The 14,857-nt window shown below is 61.2% G+C and overlaps 2 protein-coding genes across 5 annotated transcripts; both read left to right on the top strand.

Moving 5' to 3' along the window:
- The first annotated feature begins 985 nt into the window (after window positions 1-985).
- PRIM1 (DNA primase subunit 1) lies at window positions 986-3,675 on the top strand. Of its 2 annotated transcripts, none has more exons than XM_065753856.1 (13): window positions 986-1,224; window positions 1,335-1,492; window positions 1,599-1,705; window positions 1,802-1,875; window positions 2,052-2,188; window positions 2,263-2,321; window positions 2,394-2,508; window positions 2,603-2,689; window positions 2,754-2,898; window positions 2,992-3,061; window positions 3,135-3,220; window positions 3,322-3,420; window positions 3,510-3,675. In XM_065753856.1, the coding sequence occupies exons 1-13, from the start codon at window positions 1,122-1,124 to the stop codon at window positions 3,527-3,529; spliced, it is 1,260 nt and encodes a 419-aa protein (XP_065609928.1). In that variant the 5' UTR covers window positions 986-1,121; the 3' UTR covers window positions 3,530-3,675. The 2 variants fall into 2 exon arrangements, with proteins under 2 accessions (XP_065609928.1, XP_065609929.1); XM_065753857.1 differs by having other exon boundaries at window positions 1,143-1,224; window positions 1,406-1,492.
- A 627-nt stretch (window positions 3,676-4,302) lies between these two features.
- NACA (nascent polypeptide associated complex subunit alpha) lies at window positions 4,303-14,525 on the top strand. 3 transcript variants are annotated; one of them, XM_065753869.1, is made up of 9 exons: window positions 4,303-4,439; window positions 6,580-6,663; window positions 7,102-10,512; window positions 11,808-11,893; window positions 12,006-12,083; window positions 12,589-12,735; window positions 13,026-13,154; window positions 14,035-14,157; window positions 14,398-14,525. In XM_065753869.1, the coding sequence occupies exons 1-9, from the start codon at window positions 4,370-4,372 to the stop codon at window positions 14,410-14,412; spliced, it is 4,143 nt and encodes a 1,380-aa protein (XP_065609941.1). In that variant the 5' UTR covers window positions 4,303-4,369; the 3' UTR covers window positions 14,413-14,525. The 3 variants fall into 3 exon arrangements, with proteins under 3 accessions (XP_065609941.1, XP_065609942.1, XP_065609943.1); XM_065753870.1 differs by having other exon boundaries at window positions 4,304-4,439; window positions 6,580-6,636; XM_065753871.1 differs by lacking the exons at window positions 6,580-6,663; window positions 7,102-10,512 and having other exon boundaries at window positions 4,344-4,439.
- Window positions 14,526-14,857: the final 332 nt, after the last annotated feature.

A 14,857-nucleotide genomic window follows, 5' to 3' on the forward strand; every position in this document is an offset into this window, starting at 1 on the left:
CACCCTCCTGCGTCCCACGCAGAGCAGCCATGCAGGATCTGGGATTATTGCGCTGCGCCCCCCATCCCACATCGCTCACTGTGCAGGGGGAGGTGCAGCCTCAGAGGTGCAGCCCAGCAGTGGGAGCTGCATTGCCTAACGCTGCTCACTCCCATGTTTTCTCGTGGGGACCCACAGCGGGCTGGCAGCAAGAAGTGCACGCAGCAGCTTTGAAACCCCATCCGTGGCCCCCAGCCTTGCGCTTGGCCCCTTGGCAAAGCTGCCCCTCGTTGGCACAGAGCTGAGTGCATCCATCCCGCTGCCCTCGAGTCACCCCACGCCCACTGGGCCACACGTGGCTGCCGTCGTCCCTCTCCCACCCCCCCACCTGCTGCCCCTCCCGGTGCTTGGGGCAGGAGGAGGTCGGGACACGATGGGAGGAGGCACTGCACAGGGTGCAGGGACCGGGTTGGTGCTGGGGGATGAGTCCCGTGGGTGTCCCTGCCCCCCTGGTCTGCTGCCCCAATGGTTGGAGCCGTGCTGAGCCGTGCTATGGCGTGCTGAGCTCTGTTGTGCCGTGCTGAGCTCTGTTGTGCCGTGCTATGCCGTGCTGAGCTCTGTTGTGCCGTGCTATGCCGTGCTGAGCTCTGTTGTGCCGTGCTATGCCGTGCTGAGCCATGCTGTGCCGTGCTATGCTGCGCTATGCCGTACCGAACTGTGTCATGACATGCTGAGCCGTGCCGTGCCGTGCAGAACCGTGAAGTGCCATGCTATGGTATGCTATGCTGTGCTATCCCGTGCTGAACTGTGCCGTGCCATGCTGAGCCATGCTGTGTCGTGTTATGCTGCGCTATGCCGTACTAAACTGTCATGACGTGCTGAGCCGTGCAGTGCCGTGCTACGCCGTGTTGAGCCATGCTGAATCGTGTCGTGCCGTGCTGAGCCGTGCTATGCTGTGCTATCCCGTGCTGAACCGTGCCGCGCCATGCTGAGCATTCAAAGCCGTGCTATGCTGCGCTATGCCGTGCTGAACCGCGCCGCGCCGTGCTGAGCCGCGCAGTGCCGTTCCGGGCGGGGCCGCACTACAGCTCCCAGCGGTCCGCGGGTGGGGACGGCCCCGCCGCTTCCCGTCGCTTCCCGCCATGGCGCCGTTCGAACCGGCGGCGCTTCCCGAGCTGCTCCCGGTGTTCTACCGCCGGCTCTTCCCGCACGGCGCCTACGGGCGCTGGCTCGGCTACGGCGGCGGTGAGCGGCGGGGCCGGGCTGCACCGAGCGGGGTGCGGGGAGGGGTGTGCGGGGCTGGGGAGGGATGCGGGGAGGGGTGTGCCCACCCCAACCCGCCCGCACCCCCGCAGTGGAGAAGAACTACTTCCAGCTGCGGGAGTTCTCCTTCACGCTGCGGGACGACGTGTACGTGCGGTTCCAGTCCTTCGGGAGCCCGCAGGAGCTGGAGCGGGAGCTGCAGAGGACCAACCCCTACAAGATCGACATCGGGGCCGTGTACTCGCACCGCGTGAGTGTCCGTCACGTCCTTCCCCCTACCCCCCCCTCACCCCCAACCCATCCAAACTGCCCGGTGGATTCGGGAGGACAACGGGGTGACCTGCTGCTCCCTGCAGCCCAACCAGCACAACACGGTGCACCTCGGGGCCTTCCAGCCCGTGGAGAAGGAGCTGGTGTTTGATATCGATATGACCGACTATGATGATGTCCGGACCTGCTGCAGGTTCCTGGGGTGGGGGGGAAGGGGGGGGTGTAACAGCCCCACAGAGCTGTGGTGGGGGCATGACACCCTCCTGACTGCTGTGCTGTGCCCCCCCAGCTCGGCTGACATCTGTTCCAAGTGCTGGACTCTGATGACCATCGCTGTCCGTGTGATTGACCGCGCGCTCGTGGGTGAGGGATATGGGGAAGCATGCAGCCCCTGTCCTCATGCATCAGGGACATGTCCAGACCCCACTGCCCCTCATAGTGATGCCTTGGGTCTGGAGGAGTACTGCTGTAGGGCTGGAGCACGAGCAGAGGGCGTGCAGATGCCTGGCACCCTCCCCCAGCCCCACTGTGCCCCACAGAGGACCTGGGCATGAAGCACCGCCTGTGGGTGTACTCAGGACGGAGGGGCGTCCACTGCTGGGTCTGCGACGACGCTGTACGCAAGTGGTCTCCAGCGCTGCGTGCGGCAGCCGTGGAGTACCTGAGCCTGGTGAAGGTGGGTGTACGTGGGGGGGGGGATGGGGGTGGTGCTGCCCACCTCGCTCAGACTGACCACGCTGTCCCTCCCAGGGTGGAGCTGAGACCGTGAAGAAGGTGAACCTCTCGGAGCCCGTGCACCCCTTCATCAGGTTGGTGCGGATGTGCTGTGCGGTGCTGAGCTGATGCTCACGGGGTGCTGAGCCTCTCCCGCTGCCCCGCAGGCGGTCGGTGAATGTGGTGGAGCAGTACTTCGAGGTGTACGCACTGAAGGGCCAGGACATCCTGGGCAGCCCCGAGCGCTGGGACAAGGTGCTAGCCCTCGTCCCAGAGGATATCCTTCCTGCGGTGGTCTGGGGCAGTGCTGCTCGGCTCAGGGTGGGTGGCGGGGTTCGTGTTGACTGTGGTTGGCCTTAACCACCGGGCAGAGCACCGTGAGCTGCTGCAGAGTGAGTTCCCCAAGAAACGTGACTCGGTGCAGCGTTGGGAGCTGCTGAAGGGCCGCATGGAGCGGACACGGGTGAGTGGCTGTGGGGCGGCTGTGGGGTGGGGAGGTGCTACCCCCTCATCACCTGTACCCACAGAAGGTGGGTGGCAGTGGGAAGAGCGCACCGTGCTATGCAGACTGGGAGATCATGCTGCAGTACTGCTTCCCACGCCTCGACATCAACGTCAGCAAAGGCATCGGGCACCTGCTGAAGAGCCCCTTCAGCGTCCACCCCAAAACAGGTGGGTGCATATACCCTGAATTGGGGTCCAGCTGTCTGTGGGGTCAGGACCCCACACTGGGCACCTCGGGCAGCGCCTCTGTCTCTCGCACAGGCCGCATCTCAGTGCCATTGGACCTGCAGAGGCTGGATGACTTTGACCCATTCGCAGTGCCCACCATCAGGTCCGTGCTTGGAGCCAGTGGTGGGGGGAGCCCCGGCTATGGGCAGCCCCCCATGTTCTGCCCTTTCTCGCAGCTCCTTGTGCCAGGAGCTGGACGTGGCTGGTGATGATACAGAGAAGGATGAGAATGAGGAGACAGAGACGAAACGGCGGATGCGGGGTGAGCGGGGCTGTGCCAGGTGCAGGGGGGTGGGTTAATTTCAGGGGGACAGGTTGGGTGGGGGGGTCCAGGCCCAGCTCCTTCTCATCCGTCCCCCACAGACTACCGTCGGACACAGCTGGCGCCCTACGTGAAGGTCTTTGAGCAGTTCCTGGAGGAGATGGAGCGTGCTCGACGTGGAGAGCGGCTGCAGAGGAGCGGTGAGCGCCGAAGGACCCTCAGTTCTCAGCTGCACTTCGTTGGCTTTTCTTTTTTCCTCAAAATCTCCATTTCTGCTCTTTGTACCCAGACCTGCAGGGAGATTTCTGACCGCACTGCCGGGGGCACAGCGGCAGCCTCTGTCCTTGGGAGACCACCAACAGATGTCTGCCCCCCTGCACCCCGGTTCCCTTCTCACTTCTTTTTATGTTTTTTGTATACTTTTTGTACCCAAAACTATTAAAGGGTGTTGCTCAGCCCTGTGTCCGTGTTCCTGAGCTGCGGAGGGGGGGAGGGGGACAGCCGGGCTAGGGCTCCCGCGGGGCAAAGCAGCACTGGGGCGCGGGGCACAATTCCCGTTCCTAGGACCGAACGCGCCCCGGAACGCCGGAGCGCGGCCGGCGGGGTGGGCGGGCGGAGGACGCTGTTGCTCTGTCCCGGAAGTGCTTCTCTTCCCGGAAGTCGCGCCTTCAGCCGCTCGGTCTCTTTCCGCCGCCATCTTGGGCTCCGCTTCCCGTACGGTGAGTGTTGCCGCCGTCATCCGCCTCCATCCGCGACCGCGTGGGGCCGGGACCGCGGCCGGGCCGGGAGGGAGTGGGGGAAGGCGGAGGCGGGACGGTCGGGGCCGCCGGTGAGGCGGTGGCGGCTCTGAGGAGGGCAATGCCAGGGCGGCCCCACGGGGACGGCTCCGCGCGGCGGGAGGAGGCGGCTGAGGCCGCGGCCGGGACGGGGGGAGGCGGGAGAGCCGCCGTTCCCGTCTGGGCCCTGCCGGGCTCGCGCTGTCGTTACCGGCCCGGGCAGCCCTCGGTACCGGGGGCGGTTGATCACTGAACAGCCGGTATGCGGTGGGCATTGGGTAAGGCCCGTTACCGGCGTCTGGAGGCGGCCCTTCGGGTACTTCTCGGGGCAGCCGCGAGTCCGGTGTTGTGTTTTCTTCTTCTCCGCGTAGAAATGCCTGGTGAAGCTACAGAAACCGTCCCGGCCACAGAGCAGGAGCTGCCGCAGCCACAGGCGGAGACAGGTGAGCTGGGGGCCCGGGCTGGTGCTGGGAACCGCTGAGCTGTGAGCCCCTGGGAGGGGGGGAGCAGCAGTGGGGCGGCTGAGGGCAGTGCCGTGGGCTCTGTGCTGTGCTGGGGTTCGCTCTGTCCCAGCCCGGCCTTGGCTACTTTTGCCCAGCAGTGTTTGTGACTCTGGGTTGTGACATGGGCACCTCTCGTCTGCCCTCTTATTGCCGTACTGCTCACTGTGCTCGGGTAAAAGTCTACATGTGCTTCGTGCCTGTGTGCCCGGTATGCCATCTTTGAAGGAGTTACTTTTAGAGGAAGCTTCTCTTGCCAAAGTTTTTTGTAAGTTCTCATTTATGTCTCTTCGCGCTGAGGGAAATGTTACATCATCTACAGTGCAGCGTGAAAACACACATGGGGAGCACGTGTGGTGTGTGATGGGCAAATGGTTGGAGTGGCCAAGAACCACAGGAGAAGCTGGGGTATTCTGGACAGTCAGAAGCAACTAGCAGAGAGTATTCATTGCCAGGCAGTGGCTGACTCCTGGAGGTTTAAGTGACGGCTGCTGTGTGACAGCTGTGTGGCTGTGTCTGGGGGCAGCTGCTCTATTCCTAGTCAAGCATAGCTGGGATTCCTGTGGCTCGGTTGCTTGCCAGGGGCTTGCATCCCTGAGGCCTCTTCCAGGGCACGGTGCTTCCCTGGGTCACTTTCTCTCAGTGCTCTGCTGCTCTCAAATCTCCCATGGTGTTACAGAGGGCGTGGAGGTTGGGAGAAATTGGTCACAGGCAGCGTGCACTCAGCTGCCAATGCTGTGACAGTGCCTGTCCCCCGCCCTGGGGTGTGGCGTGGGGTGGTGACACAGGGGAGGGCTGGTGGAAGCCTCTTGGTTGTTGTGGAGGTGGAAGGGTGAGCACGAGGGCTGTCATAGTCATCCTTTTCAGCCAGCCCTCCTGGGGCCACGCCAGGCAGGAAACTGGGCTTTGGAGGGCTCTGATGCAGGGTGGGAATCTTCAGTGGCTTTCTCTGGTTTTCATCTCATGCTTAGGAGGTTAGCTGGTGTGTGGGAAGTTTGTGCTACTCAGCACAGAGGTCTCTGCATAGGGCAGGGCTCCAGCATGTATGTGGCCTGGTCATAAGAGGCTTTGCAATCTGTTTATTGTAAACATCCCATAACAAATTGCACATTGTTTCCAAGAGTCCCACACTCCACCTTCGTTTGTGGAGGAGGCTGATGGGGAGGAGGGGCTGTCTCTGTGGGCTGTTGCAAAACGTCCTCACACCATGCTCCCTGGTGTGGTGTGGGTGAAGGGACAAAGTAGGCTGGACAGAACTTTTCTGAAGAGAACAGAGTTGTCCTTTCTGCTTGTTCAGTACAGGGCCAGGGGCCAGCTCGCTCTTGGCAGGACGCACTGCTCCTTTTTGAAATGTTTATGGCTTCCCCCAGAGCTGAAGTGTGCTGGGGCACGCTGGCTGTCCTGGCCAGTGGATGGAGCATCCAGCACCAGCCCAGCAGCTGCAGGCTCCTCTGCTGTCCTCCCTTTTGGAATAGCTTGGGGCAGCAGGGTATTAGAAACATCTTCTGGGCCATGGTTCTTGGGGAAAAGAAAGTGAGACTGCGGGCAAAAGAAGCTGCTGTGAGTCTTGTGTGTGTTGCTGCTCTGGACAACAGAGAGGTGAGGACTAGAGTACCTGATTGGCTCTAGTTGTAATCTGGGAGAGGTAGAGCTCTCCTGTGGGTGGCCTGTGAGAAGTGGCTCTTTCCTGCAGGGCAGCTGGCAAGAGCCAGCACCCAGAAAGGAAAGAGGAGGAAATCTGCTCCCGTCACATGGCTGCAGCTGTGTGATCTGGGCTGGGACGCTCAGCCCTTGGCAGGAGGCCTGGCCACATGCCCCGTCCTGCCTTCACATCGCAGTGGGTGTGCAGGGGTGTGCTGCCCACAGAGCCAGTTCTGCTCTCCTCACCAGCGACGCTGGTTGCTCTGGTCTGACCAGTGCTGCTGCCAGGGGCTCTCACACTGCCTCTCCCCTGCCCCGGGGTTCTTTGGTTGTGTCTCAGGCGTTGGGAATGGCCCAAGTGGAGGGCAGTGTGGGCCTGCTGCATGGGGAGGGACAGAGAGCGCTCTCGTCTTGTCATAACAAACTCCTTCTCACCGTTCAGTTCCAGCTGCTCTCCCTCCTGCAGCCCCTGCTGCCACTTCTCCTGCTGCAGCGCCAGGTACTCAGACCTCCTCAGTAACACCCCGTGTGTCACATTAACCACAGTGTGCTGTTCTGGATGTTTGTGGTTGCATTAACCCTAATGGTGTGCAGAGGGAGTGCAGGTCACCGTGGCAGTCTGGACTCCGGGTCCTGCTGCTCAGAGGAGCCAGGCAGGCTTCCACCTGCTGCTCCTGGGGAGGCTGTTGGGGGAGGCTGGCTGGCTGCTGCTCTTCAACTCAGTCTGATCCAGGGACTGCTTCCCAGAGCTGGAGCAGTATGCTACCCTGGGCGGCATCCCTGAGATCCCTCTGGATGTTGTACACCAGGTGTTTCCCCAGAGCCCCTATCCTGGGGGCTGGAGATGTAGGGAGCCCAGGGCCAGAAGACAGGACTGGCTGTTGCGGATGTGTGTGTGCTTTTTTCCTGCCCTGCCCTTGTTTTCTCCTTTTTCTCATGGGTTCACTTTGTTTCTTTCCTTCAGCTGCTCTTCCTGCTGCTCATTCCCCACCTCTGACTCCAGCCCTGGGCCCCACTGCCCATGGTGTTCCTGCAGAGCCGCCCAGCTCTGCCCCAGCCATGCCCCCAGCCCCTCTCTCCCCTGCTGTCGTCCCAGCTGCAGCAATTCCTGTCTTTTCTGCCCCTCCCCAGCTCCCTGCCCCAGCTCTGTCCCTCCCAGTTACTTCTTCCCCTCCTCCAGCTCCAGTACCACCATCCCCAACTGGTTTTGCTGCCCAAGGTTCTCCAGAGCCTGCTCCTGTCCCAATTAGCCCAGTATCTCCAGGACTGCCAGTCCCAGCATCTCCAGTTCTGGCTGCTCTTCCTGCTGCAGGGCGGGCAGCCCCCCCAGCAGCTATCCCATCCCCAGCAAGTCCTGACTGTCTCCCAGCAGTTCTCATGCCTCCTGTGAAAGTCTCTGCTACTCCCAGCCCCGCTGGAGCCACAGCCTTGGCTCCTCACCCTGTACCTCCCAAGAGCCCTGGGACAGCCCCAGCTGCTCTGCCCTTGGCACCCCCCCGAGTAGCAGCCCCTGTAGGGGCCACAGCTCTTCCCCAGAGCCCACCTGCAATGCCAGTACACCCTGCTGCCCCCCTGCCCCCTCCAGCTTCCCCCCTGGGCCCAACCTTAGCAGCTTCCATCTCCCCACCCATCTTTCTGTCTGCCCCCATGGCGCTGGCCCCTCTGCTGCCAGGTGGTACAGTCCCCTGCAGCGCTGCTGCTCCCCCACAGGGCCCTGCACCTGGTACTCCCATCTGTCCTCTGGCTCCAGCTGCTCCTTCTGGGACTGTGACCTGTCCCGTGGGCCCTGCCCTGACAACCCCTGGCACCCCTGTGGTTCCCCACTCTGTGGCCAGGCCATCCCCTGGGAGCCCAGTTCCTGTGACAGATCCTGTCCTCCCCAGCACAACCCCAGCAGCTGCCTCATCCCCTCCAGGGCCACCAGCAGCAGCAGCAGCTCCAGCTAAAGCAGCTCCAGTGATCCCCATCTCACTGCCAGCTGCTGTGACTTCTGCTCCTGCCAGCCCCCTGCCTGTCACACCAGCGATGGCAGCTCCAGCCACCTCTCCTGCAGCCAAAGGAGCACCTGCGAGCCCAGTAGTTGCTCCACTTACTCCTTCTGCCCCTACTGCACCAGCTCCCGTGGCTCCTCCAGCTGCCCCAGCTCCAGCTGCCCCTGCAGCAGCCAAAGCAGCACCCCAGAGCCCAGTTGCCACCCCCTCTGCCCCTGCTGCTGCAGTTCCTGCAGGTCCCCCAGCTCCAGCTGCCCCTGCAGCAGCCAAAGCAGCACCCCAGAGCCCAGTTGCCACCCCCTCTGCCCCTGCTGCTGCAGTTCCTGCAGGTCCCCCAGCTCCAGCTGCCCCTGCAGCAGCCAAAGCAGCACCCCAGAGCCCAGTTACCACCCCGTCTGCCCCTTCTGCTGCAGGTCCCCCAGCTCCAGCTGCCCCTGCAGCAGCCAAAGCACCTCCCAAGAGTCACGTTGCTGCCACACCAGCTCCTCCAGCTGCCCCTGCTGACACCAAAACAGCTCCCCAGAGCCCTGTTACTGCCACTCCAGCTCCTCAGTCTTCCCCTGCTGCAGCCAAAGCATCTCCCAAGAGCCCTGTTGCTGCCACTCCAGCTCCCAAAGCTGCCCCTGCTGCAGCCAAAGCAGCTCCCCAGAGCCCCGTTGCTGCCAAACCAGCTCCCAAAGCTGCCCCTGCTGCAGCCAAAGCAGCTCCCCAGAGCCCCGTTGCTGCCGCACCAGCTCCTCCAGCTGCTCCTGCTGCCACTAAAGCAGCACCCCAGAGCCCCGTTACTGCCATACCAGCTCCCAAAGCTGCCCCTGCTGCAGCCAAAGCAGCACCCCAGAGCCCTGTTGCTGCCGCACCAGCTCCTCCAGCTTCCCCTGCTGCCACCAAAGCAGCTCCCCAGAGCCCTATTGCTGCCACTCCAAATCCTCCAGCTTCCCCTGCTGACACCAAAGCAGCTCCCCAGAGCCCTATTGCTGCCACTCCAGATCCTCCAGCTGCCCCTGCTGCCACTAAAACGGCACCCGAGAGCCCCGTTACTGCCACACCAGCTTCCAAAGCTGCCCCTGCTGCAGCTAAAGCAGCTCCCAAGAGCCCTGTTGCTGCCACACCAGCTCCCCAAGCTGCCCCTGCTGCCACCAAAGCAGCTCCCCAAGCTTCCCCTGCTGCCACCAAAGCAGCACCCCAGAGCCCTGTCACCACATCAGCTCCCCAAGCTTCCTCTGCTGCCACCAAAGCAGCTCCCCAGAGCCCTGTTGCTGCCACACCATCTCCCAAAGCTGCCCCTGCTGCCACCAAAGCAGCACCCCAGAGCCCAGTCACTACCCCCTCTGCCCCTGCTGCTGTGGTTCCTGCAGCTCCCCAAGCTGCAGCTGCCCCTGCTGCCAACAGAGTGTCTCCCCAGAGCCCTGTTACTGTTGCACCAACTCCTGCAACTCCCCCAGCTACGGCTGCCTCCTCTGCAGCCAAAGCAGCTCCTGGGAGCCCAGTTGGTGCCCCTTCTGCCCCTGCCAGCTCCCCACCTGTCTCACCTGTGCTGGCAGCTCCAACTGCACCCCCTGCAGGCAAAAAGTCTCCAAAGAGCTCTGCTGCTGCTCCAGCAGGTCCTGCAGCTCCAGCTGCCTCCACTGGAGCCAAAAAGCCCCCAAAGAGCTCTGCTGCTACCCAGGCTGCCCCCAGTGCAGCCAAAAAGCCCCCGAAGAGCCCTGCTGCTTCCCCATCTGCTCCCTCTGCTCCTGCTGCAGCTCCACCAGCTCCAGCTGCCCCCCATGCAGCAAAGAAGTCCCCAAAGAGCCCCACTGCTGCCCCATCTGCTCCCCCTCCTGCAGCTCCAGCATCTTTAGCTGCAACCAAAGCACCTCCCAAGAACCCCACTGCTGCCACAGCAGCTCCTGCTGTTCCCTCTGCCCCCACTGCAGCCAAGGCAGCTCCTGCCAGCCCGGCAGCCCCTGGCACACTGCCTTTGGCTCCAGGTGCTGCTGCCTCAGCCCCAGCTATTCCTGTTACCTCCCCAAAGCCAGCAGCTGATCATGCTGCTCCCACACCCCAGAAACCAGAGGCCACCTCTCCCGCCTCTGCACCTGGGGGTAACATCACCCCTCCTGCCTCTACTGTGCCAAATGCTGCCCCTGCCAAGAAGCAGCCCCCTACCAATAAAGGCAGCAAGCAGGCTCCACGTCCGACCCCGGCCAAGGCTCCTGTGAAAGCTCCCGCTCCTGCCAGCGCTGCTGTTGATGACGATGATGACCTGCCCCCCCTGATCCCCCCCGAGGTGCCTGCTGCCGAGCCGCCGCTTCAGCCCATCCTGGTGGACCTCTCTCCCCGAGCAGCCGTGGCCCCTGCTGAGGCCCCTGCTCCTAAGCAGCCCGTCGTGAAGAACGACAAGGGTACTCGTCAGCACGGTTTGCCGTGTGCATGGAGTGTCACTGGCTGCCCACTGGATACTAACCCACCACGGGGCCCTGAGTGCTCCCCGTGTTGCTCGGTGCGTCCGAGGGCCGTGGGTGTGCCGTGCTGAGAGTGGGGTGGTTGGGGGGAGGGGGCTGACACCGTGCCATCTCTGATCCAGGGCTCGGTGTGGTGTCTGCAGGCTGCTGTCACTAACGGCGTGTTCTGGGGCACGGAGCACGGTGTGGTCTCAGAGGGTGTTGTGACTGCTGCCTGAGCTCTTCACGCTGGAACTTGGGAAGTGCTGCTGTGTGCTGTGCCCAGCTGCTCGTATCCAGTGTTGGCCGTGGGTTTCCCACTGTCTGTCCCTCAGCAGAGCAGAGGGCTGTGCTGGTGCCAGGTCTGAACTGGGCTGTTGGCATCTCCCACGTGCACACCAGCAGCCCGCTGAGACCTTTGTTGCGGGATCCTGCACGCATGTAGAGACTCTTTGCAGAGAAGGAAACAGGACTGAACTCAGGTAACAGCTGCATGAGAGAGCATTGTGCTCATCCTGCAGCCTGCTCTGTGGGCTGGAGACATCCAGCTCTGCTTTGTTCACTGCTGCATGGCAGAAAAAGCTGTGTGGTGTTCTGGAAGGTGAGCTGGTGGAGAGGCCAACCTGAGCATCCGAAGTACTGTTTTTGATGGGAGCTTTCAAACTAAGCACAAATCATCCTGTCATCGAGTCACAGAGAGGTGCAGCAGCCCCAAGGGCTCTGGACTGGGGGTTGGTTGTGTGCTGTGTGTCAGTTTCTGCAGTGCCAGCTGCTGAGCAGGTCTGAGGAGCTCTGAGAGAGCATCGCTGCTGACTCACGGCCCTGGGCAGTGCTGCCCTACCTGGGCCACGGCTCTAGCCTGGGGCCTTGGTGTTAGAGTGAGCCTTTGAGCGCACACAGCTCTGGCAGCCCCACAGAGCACTGCCTGGCCTGTCACCAGCCCCCGCTGTGGCATCTCTGGTGTGACTTTTACCATGGTGAGAGTTGGGAGGAGGCTGTGAGCTGGTGGCACTGGTTGGCCCACTGCTATCCCTGCTTGTGTCTGCAAGGAGAGCTCTTCCCACCAGGTGTTACTCCAGCACACTGACTGGAAATACATTTCAGGTGGAATTTTTTAGCTGTGTTAGCACACGAAATCCACAGCAAGCATTTACTCTAAGGCATTATGGTTCAGTGCTCTTACTGTGTCTCCTGGAACTACGTGCAGCTCCTGGCAAGGTCCTGAGCTGAGAACTATGACATGTTCGTTTCTGTAGGGTCCGGAACAGAGTCCGACAGCGATGAGTCTGTACCAGAGCTCGAAGAGCACGACTCCACACAGGCCACAACACAGCAGGCACAGGTAGGGAGGGGTACGAGCCAGCCACCCCCAGTGCCCTGCAGGGACAGATGGATGTCCTGCTCCCCACCAGCTCTGCAGGGTTGTCATAGCACCCTCCTGTTTGCTCTTACAGCTCGCAGCAGCAGCTGAAATAGATGAAGAACCCGTTAGCAAAGCAAAACAGAGCCGAAGTGAAAAGAAAGCACGGAAGGTAAGTGGATGGCAGATGGGTAAATGTGTATGTGGACAAGCTATGGCTTTGGGGTCTGGCACAGTATCCCCAAGTGCTTGGTGTTTGCCTTGGGAACCCGTTCAGGGCAGCAGTTCCTCACCTCCCACCCCAGCACTGCAGCAGCGTGGCCTGTGGGAGCTGCAGGAGGTTTGTATTACGACTTTTTTGCCTTCGTTAGACCCCTAGGCAAGGGAATGTCCCTGTTCACAGGCAAAGTCCTTTTGTCTGGAATGGCTCCAGATCATGACATGGATCCATGATGTGGATCTGTGCCAGTCCTGGGGATAAAGAGTTTCCTCCTGGTCTGTCTGCACTGTGTCAGTCTGAAAACCTGGAAATGCTCAGCAGCACAAAAATGCCCATATTCGTTCACATAACTGTGCTGACTGCTGGACCATGGTCTCTGGAGACTGATGAGGGGACACATCTCTCGTGCTGAGCTGTCTCTCCATCCCTTCACTTTTCTTTCTCATTTATTTTTCAGGCAATGTCTAAACTCGGCCTTCGCCAGGTCACAGGAGTAACCAGAGTCACCATCCGGAAATCTAAGAACATCCTCTTCGTCATCACAAAACCAGACGTGTACAAGAGCCCAGCGTCGGACACCTACATAGTCTTTGGTGAAGCAAAGGTGAGCTGAGCACCGTGTCAGGCAGCCATGCTCCTGAAAGACAGAGCAGCAGGGGCAGTCTGCAGAGCTGTGAGGGGTGGTGGGGGTTTGTCCTTGCTGCCTGTACCCCCGCTTGTGTCCTGGGATGCTGCAGGCAGGCCTACAACCCAGAGCAACATCTCATATCCCCATGGGGCTGTTGCGTGTGGGCACTGCTGCAGGGTGAGGAGCTCAGCCTCAGCTGTCTGAGCCCGTGTGCTGCCATTCCACTGCACAGACCTGGCCTCATTTCTGCTCCTTCCCTCCTCCAGATTGAAGACTTGTCCCAGCAGGCCCAGCTGGCAGCTGCTGAAAAGTTCAAAGTGCAAGGAGAAGCTGTCTCAAACATCCAAGAAAACACACAGACCCCCACCGTGCAGGAAGAGAGTGAGGAAGAAGAGGTGAGCCTTCCCCAGTCTGCCCTGCAGGGCTGGGCGCTTCCCCATCCATCCTCCTGCATGTGATTATTTCTCTGATAGGCAGCCAAGCAGGATTTGTGTTGAGGCAAGCAGTTCTCTTTCTTCCAGCCACCTCTGCCTCAGAAGCAGAAGGGGTGTGGAGAAGGACCTCAGTGTGCCCTGGTGGCCACGAAGGCCAGTGGGATCCTGGGGTGCATTACAGGATCATGGCCAGCACGTCAAGGGAAGTGAACTTCCCCCTCTGCTGAGCCCTGGTCACACCTCACCTGGAGTACTGTATCCAGTTGTGGGCTCCCCAGTACAAAAACGACAGGGATCTCCTGGAGAGAGTCCAGCAGAGGACACAAAGATGATGCAGGGCCTGATGCATCTCTTCAGCCTTGAGGAGACTCAGAGTTCATCTTATTAATGTTTATAAATATCTTAAGTGTGGGAGTCAAAGAGATGTGGTCAACCTCTTTTGTCCTGGGGACAGGACAAGAGGAAACAGCCTTAAGCTTGAGCATAGGCAGTTCCACACCAATGTGCAGAGGAACTTTGACAGTAAGGGTGATGGAGCACTGGAATGGGCTGCCCAGGGACGCTGTGGATTCTCCTCTGGAGATATTCAGGACCCTCCTGGACACCTACCCATGCAGCCTGCTGGAGGGAGCCTGCTTTGTGTGGGGGCTGGACTCGATCTCCGGAGGTCCCTTCCAACCCCTACAGTTGTGTGGTTCTGTGATTTGATCCGATCTGCTGCTGGAGGACTGTGCAGGGCTGCTCCATGGGGGTTGGCCCCGGGTGCACACAGTCTGACCTTCCTCTGCTGGGCACAGAAACTGCTCTCAGCCACAGTCAGACCCGGGCACTGTCTCCTTAGGTTGACGAAACCGGAGTCGAGGTGAAAGACATCGAGCTGGTCATGTCTCAAGCAAACGTGTCCCGAGCAAAGGCAGTCCGTGCCCTGAAGAACAACAGCAACGATATCGTAAATGCTATAATGGTGAGTGGCTGTGTGCCCGGAGAGCCTGGGGGGTCGGGGGGGGGCGGCTGGGGGTCGTGGAAGGCGGAGTTGGGGGGGCTGCTTTCCACCCCTGTGCTGTGTCTGGGGCTCTGGGATTGGGTGGGCATGGAGGTGTGGGATTGGGGTAAATGGGGGGTCGGATCGGGATGCATGAGGGGTCTGGGATTGGGGTGCACGCTGCCAGCAGGGGGGGGCCCTGACGCCTCTTTCTCTCTGCAGGAGTTGACGATGTAGCCGTCCAGAGGGAGGGGCCTTTTTTGGTATTTCAGAGAAGAGTTAACTGAGACTTAAATTTAAAGATTTGTACTGTTTCTATCAGTTAATAAAAGTTAATTGATAGAGCCGCACTGAGTGAAGGCGAAACTTCTCTTGAACGCGCGCTCAGGGGGACTCCAGGCCCCCTCCCCCCCCCGTCTCCACGGGCAACCGCCGGTCCCGCCCACCGTGACGGCGTGCGCACTGCGCCTGCGCGCCGAGAAGCTGCTAGAAGGGAGGAGGGAGCGGGCGCGCGCGAGGGAGGGCGGGGCGGGGGCGTATCCCACGCGGGCGGTGCCGCGCGCCGGAGGCGACGCGCGGGGCACGCGCATGCGCAGCGGAGCGGACCGAATCGGCGCGGCGGTATTTTGCTGCGTCACCAGCGCTGGGCGCCGCCGCGCGGAGCATTGTGGGAGCTGAGGCC

Source organism: Cyrtonyx montezumae, unplaced genomic scaffold, assembly GCF_038088225.1.
Source record: "Cyrtonyx montezumae isolate F1298 unplaced genomic scaffold, pur_monq_1.0 scaffold_85, whole genome shotgun sequence".
Lineage (NCBI taxonomy): Eukaryota > Metazoa > Chordata > Aves > Galliformes > Odontophoridae > Cyrtonyx > Cyrtonyx montezumae.